At 53.1% G+C, this 14,200-nt stretch overlaps 1 protein-coding gene and 1 long non-coding RNA gene across 4 annotated transcripts; one reads left to right on the forward strand and one right to left on the reverse strand.

Moving 5' to 3' along the window:
* Nucleotides 1-1,461: 1,461 nt before the first annotated feature.
* RHOG (ras homolog family member G) lies at nt 1,462-14,069 on the forward strand. Of its 3 annotated transcripts, XM_057553869.1 has the most exons (3): nt 1,465-1,794; nt 2,158-2,210; nt 12,838-14,069. In XM_057553869.1, the coding sequence occupies exon 3, from the start codon at nt 12,906-12,908 to the stop codon at nt 13,479-13,481; it is 576 nt and encodes a 191-aa protein (XP_057409852.1). In that variant the 5' UTR covers nt 1,465-1,794; nt 2,158-2,210; nt 12,838-12,905; the 3' UTR covers nt 13,482-14,069. The 3 variants fall into 3 exon arrangements, with proteins under 3 accessions (XP_057409853.1, XP_057409852.1, XP_007173706.1); XM_057553870.1 differs by lacking the exon at nt 2,158-2,210 and having other exon boundaries at nt 1,462-1,794; XM_007173644.2 differs by lacking the exons at nt 1,465-1,794; nt 2,158-2,210 and adding an exon at nt 11,865-12,012.
* LOC130708960 (uncharacterized) lies at nt 1,787-7,165 on the reverse strand. The gene is made up of 3 exons (XR_009009363.1): nt 7,039-7,165; nt 6,491-6,615; nt 1,787-2,861 (listed from the first exon to the last, which is right to left on the reverse strand). It is a non-coding gene; the product is annotated as an uncharacterized LOC130708960 (long non-coding RNA).
* Nucleotides 14,070-14,200: the final 131 nt, after the last annotated feature.

A 14,200-nucleotide genomic window follows, 5' to 3' on the forward strand; every position in this document is an offset into this window, starting at 1 on the left:
GGTCCTCCACTGAACCCTGTCTTTAATGGAAACTCACAATCCTTTCTTCATCATCAAATGGCAAACACCAGCCATGTGCTCCCACTAGAGTATGGAGGGGAATCAGATTTTCCCCTTGTCTTTCCTGGTTTCCTCTTCTCCACACAGAGGAGTATGTCCCAAGTGCTGTGGGGAGGGAGGAGAGAGACCCAAACTCTGCCTGGAGGATCTGGGGAAGCTTGAGCAGAAGGATCATGGAGAATGAATTCATCTACTCAATCATTTACCAGCCTGAATCTGATAGAGACTTTAATATTCTGTTCCATACCATACCCACTAGCTACATGAACCATCAAGCATTTGAAATGTGTCTAGTCAAAATTCAGATGTACTCTAAGTGTAAAACATACACCAGATTTCAGACTTAGTACAAAAAAAGAATGTAGACTATTCTATTCATTTTTATAATCAATAATTTTATACAGATTACATGCTGAAGTTGAATGATAATATTTTGCATATGTTGGGCTAAGTAAAATATATTATTAAATTTTACCTGTTTCTTTTTATTTATTTATTTATTTATTTATTCACTGCACGGCTGTGGGACCTTAGTTCCCCAACCAGTGATGGAACCCGTGGCCCCTGCAATGGAAGGGTGGAGTCCTAACCACTGGATCGCCAGGGAAATCCTTCGTTTTACTTAAAAAAAAAAAAAGTCATCACTAGAAAAATTTTAAGTTGCATATGTGGCTTACATTATATTTCCACTAGACAGCACTAGGAGACTACCAAGTGCATGGCAGAGGTGGTGTATGTGCATGCACGTGTGCGCGCGTGCGAGTGTCGTTGGAGGCAGTGGTCCATCACCGCCAGATTGTGAAAGACTGAGTCGATTTCGCCTGGCAGTCAATACAGGAAAGAGGCGGAAAGAATAGAATGCACAAAGACCCAAAGATGTGGGCTGGCACATTGTGTTTTGGGAACTCATTCTTATAGTAGTATGATTTTTAAAAAGAAGAGGAAAAGAAGCATTTGTTGAGTGTTTACTTTGAACCAGGCATTGGCAGCAGGCCTTTTACAGCCATTCTCATCTTCACAACTACAGGATGAAGGAGAAGTTATTCTATTTTGCCAGAGACAGAATGGAGGCTCAGAAAGGTTGGACTATTTATTCTTGGAGTTGTTCTTCCTCTTTATCTGGAAAGCCTCTTGGAGACAGGCAGCCTTTCGTTAATGCCTGTTCTCCTCCACAGCACCTAGCACGCAGCTCTGCACGTGGTAGGCACTCAGAAAGTTTGTGATGAACGAAGGATATTCTTTCTCAAGTCAGAGCTCCACGCGCAAGGTCAGGGAGCAGAAGCACCAGAGGGCGCCCACGAGTCCGCCCACCCGCCGGTCCCCAGAGCCCGGCAAGATTCAGGACTGGGTGCGGCCCTTCTGTCCCAAGCAGTTGAGCGCCCCAGCGAGAGGAGGGTGCGAGGGGAGCCCCACGCCCTGGCTCCGCCCCGCCCCCTCCCCAGAGCCCAGGCGCGCGGAGCCGCCGGGTGCGGAACGACGACACGACATCCTGTTTTTGGGGCCCGCGGCTCCGCCTGCGCCTCTGCTGATCTTGTCTTTCCCCGGGTGCTGACGCCAGCTCTCCTTCCCCCAGTCTCCGCACCCTTCCCAGGGGTCTGGGGCCTTCCCACTGCTGAATCACCACCACCCCGCACTCCCCCGGGGCTCGGGGCAGAGGTGGGGACTTCCCCAGCCGGACCTATTCTGGCCAACCCCCAGCCTGGGCCATCGCTCGATCCCTGGGCTTGACTGAAGGTACCAGGCCTAGGGGCGCCTGTTCACAGCATCTTACCGCGGGGGTTGGTGGGGGCGAGATACGGGGAGGGGGGACAAAAGCCAAGCGCCTAGGCTAGGGCCTCTGCTGGGGTGGAGGTGGCAAGAAGGGGACTGGGAGGACTGACCTTAAGGGCCTCAGAGGTGAAGGGCTGGGGTGGGGGAGCCCAGTACCCGACCGAGGACCCACCCGGTGGGGGCGACCAGGGCGGGGAGGGAACCGGCCGGCGGACTTCCTTGTCGAGCCCAGCCCCGCCCCGCCCCGCCCCCGCGCCCCGCCCCGCCCCGCCGGCCGGCCCGCCCCCCCCACTTCCTCCGGCCTCCAGCTCTCACTTCCTTCTCCAGCCCCGAGCCGCTGCCACCGCCCCCCAGCTCCCCCACGGCGGGGAGGGCACCAGGTGAGGCCTGGCTCCGGCCGGCAGGCTGGGGGTCCGTGGGAGGGGAGCCCGGCCGGCCCCGGACTGGACGCGGCCGCGGGCCCGGGAAGTTTGGCTGCGGGAGGCCGCGGCGGGAGGTGCTCGGCTCGCTTCAAGTTGGGCGGGCGCGGCCGGCCGGGCAGGGCGGGGACGGGCCACTGCGAGCCGGCGGCGGTTCGGGGACGGTGGGTTCCTGTACCAAGGGCGGCGGTAGCGGCCCCCGAGAGCCGCGAGGGACTCCTGGGGTCGGAGGGTCTCCCGCTCCGAGAGAAAAATTTCTGAGTGGAAGTGCTTAGGGCTGGGAGATGGGACTCAGAGGTAGGGTGCCCCCAGGAGTTGCAGGGGGCTGTTACGAAGTGTGTTGAGAGGAAGGGGCCTCTGGGCTAGAGAAGGCGCTCTCTCTGCTTTGGCAGTTGTGACACTTGTGAGGTAGAGAGAGAGGCTGTCTGTTGCCTCTGAAGCCCGAGGCTGCGGAGAAAGAGCTCCTTCCCTGGAAGATCGAGGCCGGTCCAGACCCACAGCCGCAGCCTGCAACCTAAGGGTCCTCTGCGCTCAGGCGGAGGGTGGGGGAGCCCCCCAACCCCAGTCCTTCTCCCTTTATGTCTGTTTTTCTGAGGCCCAACTTCTCCATCCCTGGAACAGAGCAACAGGTATTTTAGTGAGCAGACATCGGCTGTGCCTAGCTGCCTGGTGCCTGGCTTTGTCTTTGCTGGGTAAACTGAGGAAGGAAGGGACCTGGTCTTGCCCTGTGACTAGAGGTGAAAGGACTCTTATTCAGAGGTACTGGTAATCCTTGAGGAGATGGCATCAGGAGAGCAGGACTTGAGGAGAGCAGGACTGGTTTCAGGAGATGGAGAGAACAGGGCTTCTGGGAGGCAGCACGAGGCTCTAGCCTTGGAAGATGATCAGGAGCCATCTCCTGGTCTTCCCCCCGTCCCCTTTATTAGTCCCTGAATTCTCCATGTTCTCATTCTGTCTTCCTCCATTCCTTCTTCAGATTCCGTCAGACTTCAGACACGAACCCTCCGTCACCCTCTTCTTGCGTCCTCTTCAGTCCCTTTTCCCCCCCACAGTCATGCCTGGGCCCTGACCTCTCACCTACCCTGCTTCTCTGTCCACCTCGGTCCTCTCGCAGTGGCCTTCCCCCTCCCTTCCGTGCCCAGCTTCTGGCTCCTGCACACATATCCACCCTCTGTTTCTTCTATCTCCCCTCATTCCTCTGGATCCCTCTCTGTCTCCTTTCCTTTCTGCCACTTATCTCCAGCTTTGGGGAGCCTTTTCAGACCTCCCTAGTTCAGAGAGGCAGGTTGCAGCCTCCCCTTGATAGAGGTGATGAAAAGGCTGGAAAACCTCTGTATATGTGTATGTGCATGCAAGTGTCTTCATGTCCACATCTTTATCTTTTGGAGACAAAATAACTGCCCTCAGCCTAGTGAGGGCTCAGAGCAGGGGAAGCCAGCAGAATGAAGGGAACCTGCAGTGGGTGAGGTTGTGGTTAGGTAGGAGGAAGCAGTCTGTAGCAGTCAGGGTATCAGGGTAGAGTGACACAGGAATAGGACTGGTGAGAGAGGCCGTGGGAAATCAAAATCCCCCAGACCCTTGGGTGCTTGATCAAGAGGCCAGGCCTGGAGGCTGGGGGACAGCCTAAAGGTCCCTGACTCCAGTGCTCACTGGTTCCAGCACCACCTGGCGGGGACAATGGGACCAGGTCAGCTAGGTGTGATGGAAGGAAAGGGAGGAGTAAAGGCAGGATTCTGGAGGGAAGACTATAGCTGGTCTAACTTCAGTCTTAACTGTGGTACTTCCAATTCAGGAAAAAAAGAAGGGTATGAGGCAAAGGTGTCTGCCCCCTCTTTCCTGCTGCCTTCCAAGGCCTGCCCAGGCCAGGTTCCCACGTGCCCAGGGCTGCATCAAGGCCTCGGTGACCAGGAAGCTCTCTGGAGTTCTGCTCACCCCTCTGCCTTCACGCATCCTTAATATTCCCCCCTCACCTAGGACCCTATTCCCTCTCTTTCAGGAATTTCTTCCAAGGCTAACTGCAGTCCAGACTGGCTCTATAAGCTCTTGCTGTTCCCATTCTAGAGCTCCTTCTTTAAGCCTTTGGGATGCATGCTGAGAGATCCTGCTTCTCTCTACCTCCTCAAGTCTACTCTATTCATTTCTGTCCACTAGAAGAAAAGAGAAGTGGAGGGGAGCAAGTGCTATTTTTTATGGGATTCCCAAGCACAGCTAGATTTAAGGACTATCCCTGTTCCCCATTCTGTCCTCTTCCCTTCTCACCGTTGTCCCTCTCCCATGGATTGTCCCTTCCTCTACACTCCTGTCTCTGCTACTCTGATTCTGGGAGGTACAGGGGGGTTTGGTCCCAGCAGGAAATCCCAGGGACCTACATAAAAATCCCAGCTCAGGGAAGGATATGTATGCAAGGCACTTTCCCAGCATCAGGGCTCAGTAAAAAACCACCCAGGAGTCCTGACTCCCCACCTGCCAAACCAGTACTTATTTTAGATAACTGAGCAACCCATAGGACTCTAAGGGTGAAGACAGGATGGATGAGACAGGGGTTCTCCCAGGCAAGATCTGGCCCCACTGGAGGTTTGAGCTAATTGCATGAAATTCACTGCTGGAAAAATATAACCAGGGTGGGAGGAATCTAAGTGGGGAAATATTTTGTGGGGGGATGGGGGTGGGGGATATGTGCCTGCTCTATCCCTCAAGGGAGGCTGCCCTTGAGGTCTTGGCTAAAGAAATATGGTCAAGGTCTTGACATGAACAGAAGTGGCTGATACAAGATTGTCACAGATCCTGGTTGAGAATACGGAGAGTTGTTTCTGGCAAAATGTTAAGGCAGATGAGGTGGCTGGTGTGAGCTTTTAGGGGGTAGTAAGCAGGAAGATTTGAGAGGTTGTGGCTGTAGCGAGACAGTTGGGAAGATATAAGAATGAGGGTAGCTGGGCAACTGGGAAGAAGATGTGGTCCCAGACTGAAGACCTCTCTCCATACAGAGTATAGACCCATTAGTGGTGAGGCTTGTAGGGTTCTGTGAGGAGGGAAACCAAAGACAAAGCCTGGGCCGCCTCCCCAGAACAGATCGGTTTTCCTGTCCAGGGTCCAGCTTCCTCTTTTGTCCTCATGTCATGGGGGGAGGGCATCTCCCCAGGAGCTGAGCCTAGAGGAGGCTCTCCTCGGCTAGTTCAGGGTGGCTGTCTGTCCAGTAATGTCAGTTCTAAATCATGGATGCCCCGGCATGGGCTAGGCATGAGGCCCTGGAAGCAAAACGGGCTCAGACGCCAACCTGGCCCCTTTGGCCCATTTCCTGAAGGGATAAACCATGGTAGGGTCATCCTGAATGAGGTCAGAGAGATGGGCCCATTCCCAGGCTGGAGGTCAGGAGACCCAGGTCCTTGTCCTGGATTTGCTTGCAACCCTCTGTATAACCCTAGTCAGCTTTGTCTCTTGTGGCTCAGCTTCAAGATGAAGAAGTTGCCTATCAATACTTCCAAAGAGCATACAGAATACCGATAGCTCTGACTCTCTTTCCCTCAAGAGGCTACTCATAGCTGTGCCCCTGACTCTGGGCCCAGCCTTGAACAGGTCTAAGTATCTGTCTGGGACAAGTACTGTGGCCCCTTTCCCCAAAGCACAAGAGAAGAGGGCAGAGAGTGTCAAGGATTTTGCCAGGGCGCAGCAATGTGGGGGGGTACCCGGTGCTCTGCTCCAGCTCTGCCCCAACTGACAGTGGAAAATAGATGCCGGAGTTTCCTCCCTGATGTTTTTTTCCCTTGTGGAAACCCCCTCAGATCTGGGGCGGGGTTGAAGGGACTGGGCAGCCCTGGGTCTCTCTGTGGGTATTTTCAGGTGGGGGAGGCAGGATTGGGAGGATGGCACTTCTGCACAGCCTCGTGTGAAATGAGCTAAGGCAAAGGAAGTGCCACTTCACGGGCCTTTCATGGGGCCCCAGGACTGCTGAGCTGCTGTTAGGTGGCGAGGAGGAAGGCAGGAGGAAGCAAGTGTTCAGCCTTCCTCTGTGCTGCCTGGTGGGGGAGGGGCAGCCTCCTTAGCTCCCCCAGCCAGAGCTGCCCTAACCTTGGGACTTACTGTGTGTGGAGCATCCCAGGTGCTGGGATACCGAGAGAAGAAGGAAGGGAACTGGGACTGAGTGAAAGGGTCCCAGCCTCCCACAGCCCTCCCAGCTATAGCTGTCTTGTTTCCCCCTCCTCTCCAGTCCCTAGTGGGTAAAGTCAACTCTCTCCGTCTCTTACCCTATCCGTGGAGTGCAGGATCCTCTGCAGGGGCTGAAGGGTGGAGAATGGCAAGAGGTGGAGAATTCTCCAGTGTGAATTTTTTTTTAAGGCTGGGAACTAGGCTGTCTTGGGTTCTGTCCCTGCTGATGGGAGAAGGGGAAGAAAAAGACTCAGCCCTTGGCCTGGTCCCAGCCCCACACTGACCTCATGTGTCCCCCAGCTTCCTCCTCCTAGCCCAGCTGCAGCCCCTTTGAGCCTCTTCGTACCATCTCTCCTCCACTCCTCCCTTCAAAACAAACAGACGGACTGGCAGAGCTTCTGCAGCTGTTTCTAACACTGACCATGACCATGACCCTGACCCTGGCCTCATCCTTGACCAATCCTGGTCTTCAGATATTCCCAATCCTTAGCCTCATCAGGACCACTTTTCCTACGCATCTTCCTCATCACCACTGGGCTAGAGCTATGCCTGCTCCGCCCCTCTTACCCTTCCAGTTGAGGACAAGGCAATCTAGCATGTGTTCATTACTCTAAATTGTACTCCTCAGGGGGAGGAAGTTAGTTACCTTTGTCTGGTGTCTCCTGGGCATGGAGGCTCTTCCTTGTTCCCAGAATCAAAATCTGAATTGATGAGAGAGGAGATGTGTGTCAGTCTGCAGCTTTTGCTCAGCCCTCTGCTGGGCTTCTGGAAGTAAGCAGGACAGATTTCCCTCCTCATGAGGCATCCTGTTAAGTTCAGCACAGTGAACCATAATAACAGTGCTGGGGAAGGTAGGGCAGAAGAAGCGGTGGCTGTGGTGTCCTGGAGAAGCTGGGGTATGGAGCTGGGCCCTGAAGGACTGGGAGGCTGTGGGGTAGGGTGGGGGGTGCAGGAAGCAGAATTCCAGGAAGAGGAGCTCCCATGTGCAAAGACATGAAGGACAGATAGAGTTCATTCAGCTTTTTACTGACAGCCACTGTGTGCTGTGCTCAGCTTGGGGAGACAGATCAGCCAGGACCTTGCCCTCTAGGCCCTCCCAGTCTAGTGACAAGAGAGAAGATTCAGATCAGCTTCCACGTGACTAAGATAATGCACCTGTGAGAAAATGGGACCAGACCTTGGATGGGATAAGTCATTTGTGACTTGGGTGATTTACAAAACTTCCCTGAAGGAGGTGGCAATGGTGCTTGGCTCTGGAGGACCAATTGGCGGATCCTTTGAGGCAACTGGAGTCTTCTGAGCTGCTGGGTGGGGGGTTGAAGGAAGGAAATGGGGGAGAAATACTGGATTCCCACGGGGACAGTGAATATGGCTGCTTGATGTGTTTTGGGAAAGAGAATGTAGAGGCTGCTTGTAGAGAGGATCAGGGTGATGTGGCCAGAGCTTAGGATCAGAATACCCAGAGTAATGGATTATAGTCAGAATGAGTTTCAGGGAGGGCTGCAGAAGGGGATCCCCCATGTCAGGGAGGCAGATTAGAAGGCTGTAGTAAGTTCCCATTGCCTCCACACTCCCCCATCTCTTAGGGCCTATTCCTCCCCTCCTCCACTCCCAGTTGGGACACTTCCCCTGCTATTACGGCCACAGAGATCTGGCAATCAGGAGATCTGGCAATCAGGCAATCCGCTGCTTCCTTTTCCTCCCCCATTCTGGGCCTGCCTGGGCCACACCCCAAGACCAGGCCCCACTGGGTACAAGCTGGGCTCTGGGGACTACACTCAGACAGGGTGAGCCCCATGGGCTGTGCTCCCTGCGGGAGCCAGGTCCAGCTGCTACTGGGAGGAAAGATTTTCCTATCCCAGTCAAAGCTTTTGGCTGTCATTGCTGTGCAAAAAGATTCAGCATTGCAGTTTTGACTGGGGCGGTATCAGTCCATTTCTGGGCTTCTGACCTGTCTATCCACATCTCAGTAACACAGACAGAAGCAAGCAGGTCAGAAGCTCTCTACTCAGCTTTTCTGTGGGGGAGTCGAGAAGCTCAAGCTTCAGTATTGGTTGGGGGCGGGGGGAGCATCCACAAGCTAAGGAACTGATGTATGACTACTGGAGAAGGAGAGTCGCACAGAGCCAAAGAAGTGTTTAAAGGGTGGCCATACTGTGGAAGTCCAAAGAAAGGAGAATTCAGTAGCCTCGTGGGACCATGAGACTTAAGCTAGGCCTTGAGTCAGGAAGATTTGAGAGGGGAGAAGGAATGGCAGCAGAGAGAACAGCAAGAGTAAAAGTTCAGAGGCCAGAATGATCTGGCTTGTTTACATAGGACAATGTAGACCCCTCTGGAGCAGGGAACTCACATTGCCAAGTACCTGCTTTATATATATATACATTGTGCATTAACGTACTTCATCCGTATAACAACCTCATAAGGTTGGTACTATTACCTAGCTTATCGTGGCAGAACTAGGCTTTAAACCCAGGTCTGTCTGACTCCAAAACCCCTGCCAGATTATGAAGAATTCTGAATGCCAAGATGAAGGACCAGGTATGATCTGAATTAAGCTGGGAATAGAAAGCCAGAACAAATCATTGTAATATGGTTAATACTATACTAATCTGCAAATATTATTTATTTACTAAACAAAAGTTCTTTTCTTTAAAAAAAAAAAAAAAAAAGTGACTTGGTGAATAAGCCACAGTCGATCCCCAACCCCAGACAAGCCACTCTCCTTGTGTGGCCTCCTGCAGCATTGACCGTCCCTTTTTCCTACGTGGTACAGGCTAGACCCTACCTTTTAGCATGTGCCCTCCTTAAATGAGCTGTGGGAACTTACTTGACCCAGTTCAGGCCATAGTATTTCAGAGAAAAGAGTTGTCCTGGGAGAGAGGATAAGGGTCTGAACTAGACCTGAAGAGGGAGAATTGGGCTGCCGCCACCACTCAGACACCTGCATACTCAATGATTCCTGCCTCTTGATATGAAAGACTTTTCTTTTGCCACCTTCTCTGTGCACCCCACTTCCGAATTTATAAAGCACATTCATTCCTGTGCCCAGGATCCTCACTGCTGTCCTTTGAGACAGGGAGGGCGAGTTTTATCATGCCTGTTGTACAGATGAAGAAACTGAGGTTCCAGGAAGGGAAGTGACTTACTTGCTTAAGGTCACAAAGTCAGCCACTAAGGGGTAACTTGGAGGCTGTGTGACACATTGAGGAAAACATAGGACTTTGGATTGCAAAACTGGGGCCTGTGTTAAAAAACTGGCATCTGTGTTAGCTCCCGTGCTGACTAGCTGTGTGACGTTGGGTTATTTTAACTGCTCTGGGTTTGTTTCCTCACCTGTAAATAGGAATAGTACCAATGAGTTGTTATAAGGATCAAAAAAAAATGTAATATGATCTATATTGTGATCTATAAAGGATTGTACCGTGTGAGGGCTTTTAATCAAGGGGCAGAGTGGGCAGGTGAACCCAGGAGGTCAGATTCAGATGCCAGCGCTCTTGGCCCTATACTATACTGCCTCTGCCCTGCTTGTTTCTGGACACTACCTCACTCGTGATCCTTTTCCGGTGTCAGTCCCTGTTCCCTTGCCAGCCCGGAAGCTTCCCTCTCCCTCCTTGCTCCTTTGAGGGCTGATTTACTGATTGCTGGTTGATAACCCCTCCCTAGAAAGCTGCCTGGAGCCAGCTGTACTTTTAGTCTCTTGGGCCTTGTGACTGCCGGCCAGAGTCCCCTCCTTGCCTTCCTGCCTGCACCAGCCCAATGCTGGGCTTGAGGGGGAAGAGTTCCCAGTCACACTGCCATGCCCACTCCCCTGCTTTGTGTGGAACTGAGGATTTACAGGCCTAGGAGTTGTGCTTTCGAGATGCTGGGGTCTCCTAGAAAATCCAGTGGACACAAGTAATGGCACCAACACCCGCCACCCCAAGATGCTGTCTCTTCTCCCCCAAGGAAGAAGCCATAGAATCCTGAGATGAATGTGCCCTGACTTGCCCCCATGTGCCGAGGTCTTATGCATTTGCTGACTGATCAGCCCTCCCACCCCTATCCCATGCTCCTGGGGGCCTTTCCTATCCCCATCATCCTATCTCCTGCTCCCAGATTCCTTAATGTCTCATCTCATCCACTTAGTACCCTTGCACAGGCTTTTTTCTCTCCAGTTCATGGATTGGGAAACTGAGTCTCAGAGAGGGTAAGTGCCTCATGCTTGGTTACAGTGAGTCAGCAGCAGAGCAGAGCTGGGGCTAGGACTTAGGTTAGTTCTCTTGACTCCCAATCCCAAATTCTCTACTGCCCTAGAGGGTCCTTATTTTCTTCCTGGATCCATACCCCAAGGCTCTCTATCCTCTCTCCTGAGGTTGAACACACACACTTATTCATGCAAATGAGATGGAAGTATTTTTAATGTGAACCAGAGAGGCAACCTCATAGAATGAACTCATTTCCCTCCCAGCTGGTCCCAGGGGAAGCTGGGGCCTGGGAGGGAGCTGGGACCAAGCCCTGGATCCTATGCAGGTTCCACACCATGGAGTTCCTTTTCCACTTCCCAGTGGTGGATTCCCCCTCCCCCTCCCAATGTGATTTTTGAGGCTTTGGAACCAGTGGTTGAGAGGTCAGGCTGGGGGGTAAGGAGTTGTCAGACCAGGGTGCAGTCTTGCTGTGTATAAAGTGAAATGGAGAAAATGGGCCAGTGGTGAAGGTGCTTGGGTGGAGCGGGGGATACTTGAGAGATCTGGGTGTGTCTAAAACAGGACTGTCCCCTCCCAGGGAGCAGGGGCCTGGTCATGAGAGAGCAGCAGGGAAAGGAAGTCACATACTAGCTAGAAAAAGTCCCCCATGGCTGAGAGGAAGTAGCCAATTAGAGGAGGACCCTTGCCACAGCAGTATAAATAATCACAGGGTTTCCGGAAGCTCTGTTCTTTTCCAGAACTCAGAAGAGCAGTTCCTCACCTGAAGGCCCTGTGAGCTGCCCAGGTGACCAGGGTGATGGCTGGAGCTAGGATTCCTCTGAAACTCACCCCACTGATAATTACAGCAGCTTATTTATTTGGCACTTCCTGTGTGCCACGCCTCATGCCAAACACTTTCTACATGTTAGCTCATTTCATACTCTGACCGACTCTAACCCAATAGGCAAGATTATCCCCATCTTACAGATGAGAAAATTTGAGGCTCAGGAAACTTAAATATGTTGCCCGAGATCATACATGACTAGTTGGTGGAGCTGTGATTAGAATCCCTGACCAGTCTGATTCCAGCATGCCTTCTCAGTGATAGTGCTTTAATGGCACTGTGTTCTCTACCCAAGAGTCTGGAAGCCCCTCAAGTTCTTCAGAGGCACAGCCCATGGTCTCAGGAAAGGGACAGAAGATTAAGGGGAAAATCAAGTTTTTGTCTTACTCTTCTGTTCATCCCTTTTGGCCGGGCTTGGAGGATCTGCCTCACCCTACCTTGAGAGAAGATGCAGACGTCTGGGAGCCACAGCCTCTGCCTCATTCATCATTACACACACAGATTCCAGACCAAATTCCAGCCCTGGCTCGATCTCCAGTGTTCTCCTACACTGAGTTGCCAGCCTGTGTATGTGTGGCCAGATAGGGTTTCCCATGCTTCCAAGAATGATGGGGTAAGCTCTCCCTCCTTTTCCCCATCCCCAGGGCACCCTGGATTGAGACAGGGCAACTGTCTAGAGAATTGTGCCCCTACTCAGCAGGTTTCTCATTGCACCTTTTGGTTTGCGTTCAGTAGCCAAGATGTCCGGTTTGCAGTTGAAGCATCAGTGCACTAGGAAGGGTGGGCCCTGAGTTGGGAGAGGCTCCGCCCATGGCTGCATCTCAGAGTGACCTGGGACAGCTGCCTTGTGCCAGAAGCCCTCTCCAGTCTACTCGGTGGGAGGGGTCCATATCTGAGAGAGGATCTGGTAGATCCCTACACATGCGCACTCTCCTTTTGTGTCTCTACTTCCTGGAGGAAAAATAAAAGTAGCTAATACTTATTGAATGCTTATTATGACCAGGCACTGTTCTAAATGCTTTTCATGAGTTAACTCATATAATCCTCACAACAACCCAATGAAGTAGGTATTATTTTATCCCCATTTTACAGATTAGAAAAATGAGACATAGAGAGGTTAAGTAATTTGTCCAGGGTCATACATCTAGGAGATAGCAGAACCAGATTTTGACCTTTGTCAGTCTGGCATCAGAATGTATGTGCTTCACATAATATATTACACATTAGTGCCAGCCTCTTTATCCCTGAGCATCTTTGCATGGTCTCAGGGCCTCTCTCCCATTTCGTGTCTGTCTCTCTGAGGTCTGTCTTGATGGGATTGCAGGATGGTGTTCAGGTTAAAAGAACTGGAGCTGGTTTCCCTCTGTATGCCCCCATCCTTTCTTCCCAGTGCATACAGTCCTCCCTAACCAAGAGTATCCCTCTCATCCGTCCATAGGTCACTGCATCCAGAGGGGCCCAGAAGAGGAAGGAGGCATAGCCTCCACTGCAGCAGCTGCACCCGCCATGCAGAGCATCAAGTGTGTGGTGGTAGGCGATGGGGCTGTGGGCAAGACGTGCCTGCTCATCTGCTACACAACCAACGCCTTTCCCAAGGAGTACATCCCCACAGTGTTCGACAATTATAGCGCCCAGAGTGCAGTTGACGGGCGCACGGTGAACCTGAACCTGTGGGACACAGCGGGCCAGGAGGAGTACGACCGCCTCCGCACACTCTCCTACCCTCAGACCAACGTGTTTGTCATCTGTTTCTCCATTGCCAGTCCGCCCTCTTATGAGAATGTGCGGCACAAGTGGCATCCAGAGGTGTGCCACCACTGCCCCGACGTGCCCATCCTCCTGGTGGGCACCAAGAAGGACCTGAGAGCCCAGCCTGACACCCTACGGCGCCTGAAGGAGCAGGGCCAGGCACCCATCACACCGCAGCAGGGCCAGGCGCTGGCCAAGCAGATCCACGCTGTGCGCTACCTCGAGTGCTCAGCCCTGCAGCAGGACGGCGTCAAGGAAGTGTTTGCTGAGGCTGTCCGGGCCGTGCTCAACCCCACGCCCGTCAAACGTGGGCGGTCCTGCGTCCTCTTGTGACCCTGGCACTCAGCTTGGAGGCTGCCCCTGCCCTGCCACCAGTTGTGCCTTTGTGCCTTGGCGCCTTGTCTGCCCCCAGCTGTGCCTTAAGGACTAATTCTGGCACCCCTTGCCAAGGGGGCACCCGAATGCCTTTTTCTCCTTAAGGAGGCCCACGGGGAAAGGGGCTTTGGGCCCTGCCCCACTCTGCTTGGGAACACCAGGTATGCTCAAGAGCTCACCCAGGCCAAGGTTGGACCCCTCCCCAAGAAGCCAACCCAGTGCCTCCTCCCAACTTTCCCCTACTGACCAGTTGATCCAGCTTTCCACACAGATGTTGCTGCCTATTGTGGTGCCTTCTCTCAGGTTAGGAGCTCTCAGCCATCCCTAACCTCTCCCTCGCTGCTCTTCAAATTGCCCCCCCACCCCAAGATGCTCTCTCCCTTCCCCAGAGGAGGAGCCACAGACTCCTAAGAAGATGAATGTGCCCTAACCTACCCCCATGTGCCCAGGCCTTACGCATCTGCTGACTGACTCAGCCCCACCCCCACCCCCTCTGGGCTCCTGGGGGCCCCTCCTACCCCCATCAGCATCAATAAAACCTCCTGTCTCCAGTGGTGCTGGCTCCTCCCTGTGTGCTGGGCATGGGGGGTTGGGCCGGGCATGGGCTAGGGCTCCCCAGAGACTGGGAGCCTTTTGTTTCCTGTAAGAGGGGACAGGGGACAATAGGCTTCATTGTG

The sequence above is a fragment of the Balaenoptera acutorostrata genome, chromosome 9, assembly GCF_949987535.1.
Source record: "Balaenoptera acutorostrata chromosome 9, mBalAcu1.1, whole genome shotgun sequence".
NCBI lineage: Eukaryota > Metazoa > Chordata > Mammalia > Artiodactyla > Balaenopteridae > Balaenoptera > Balaenoptera acutorostrata.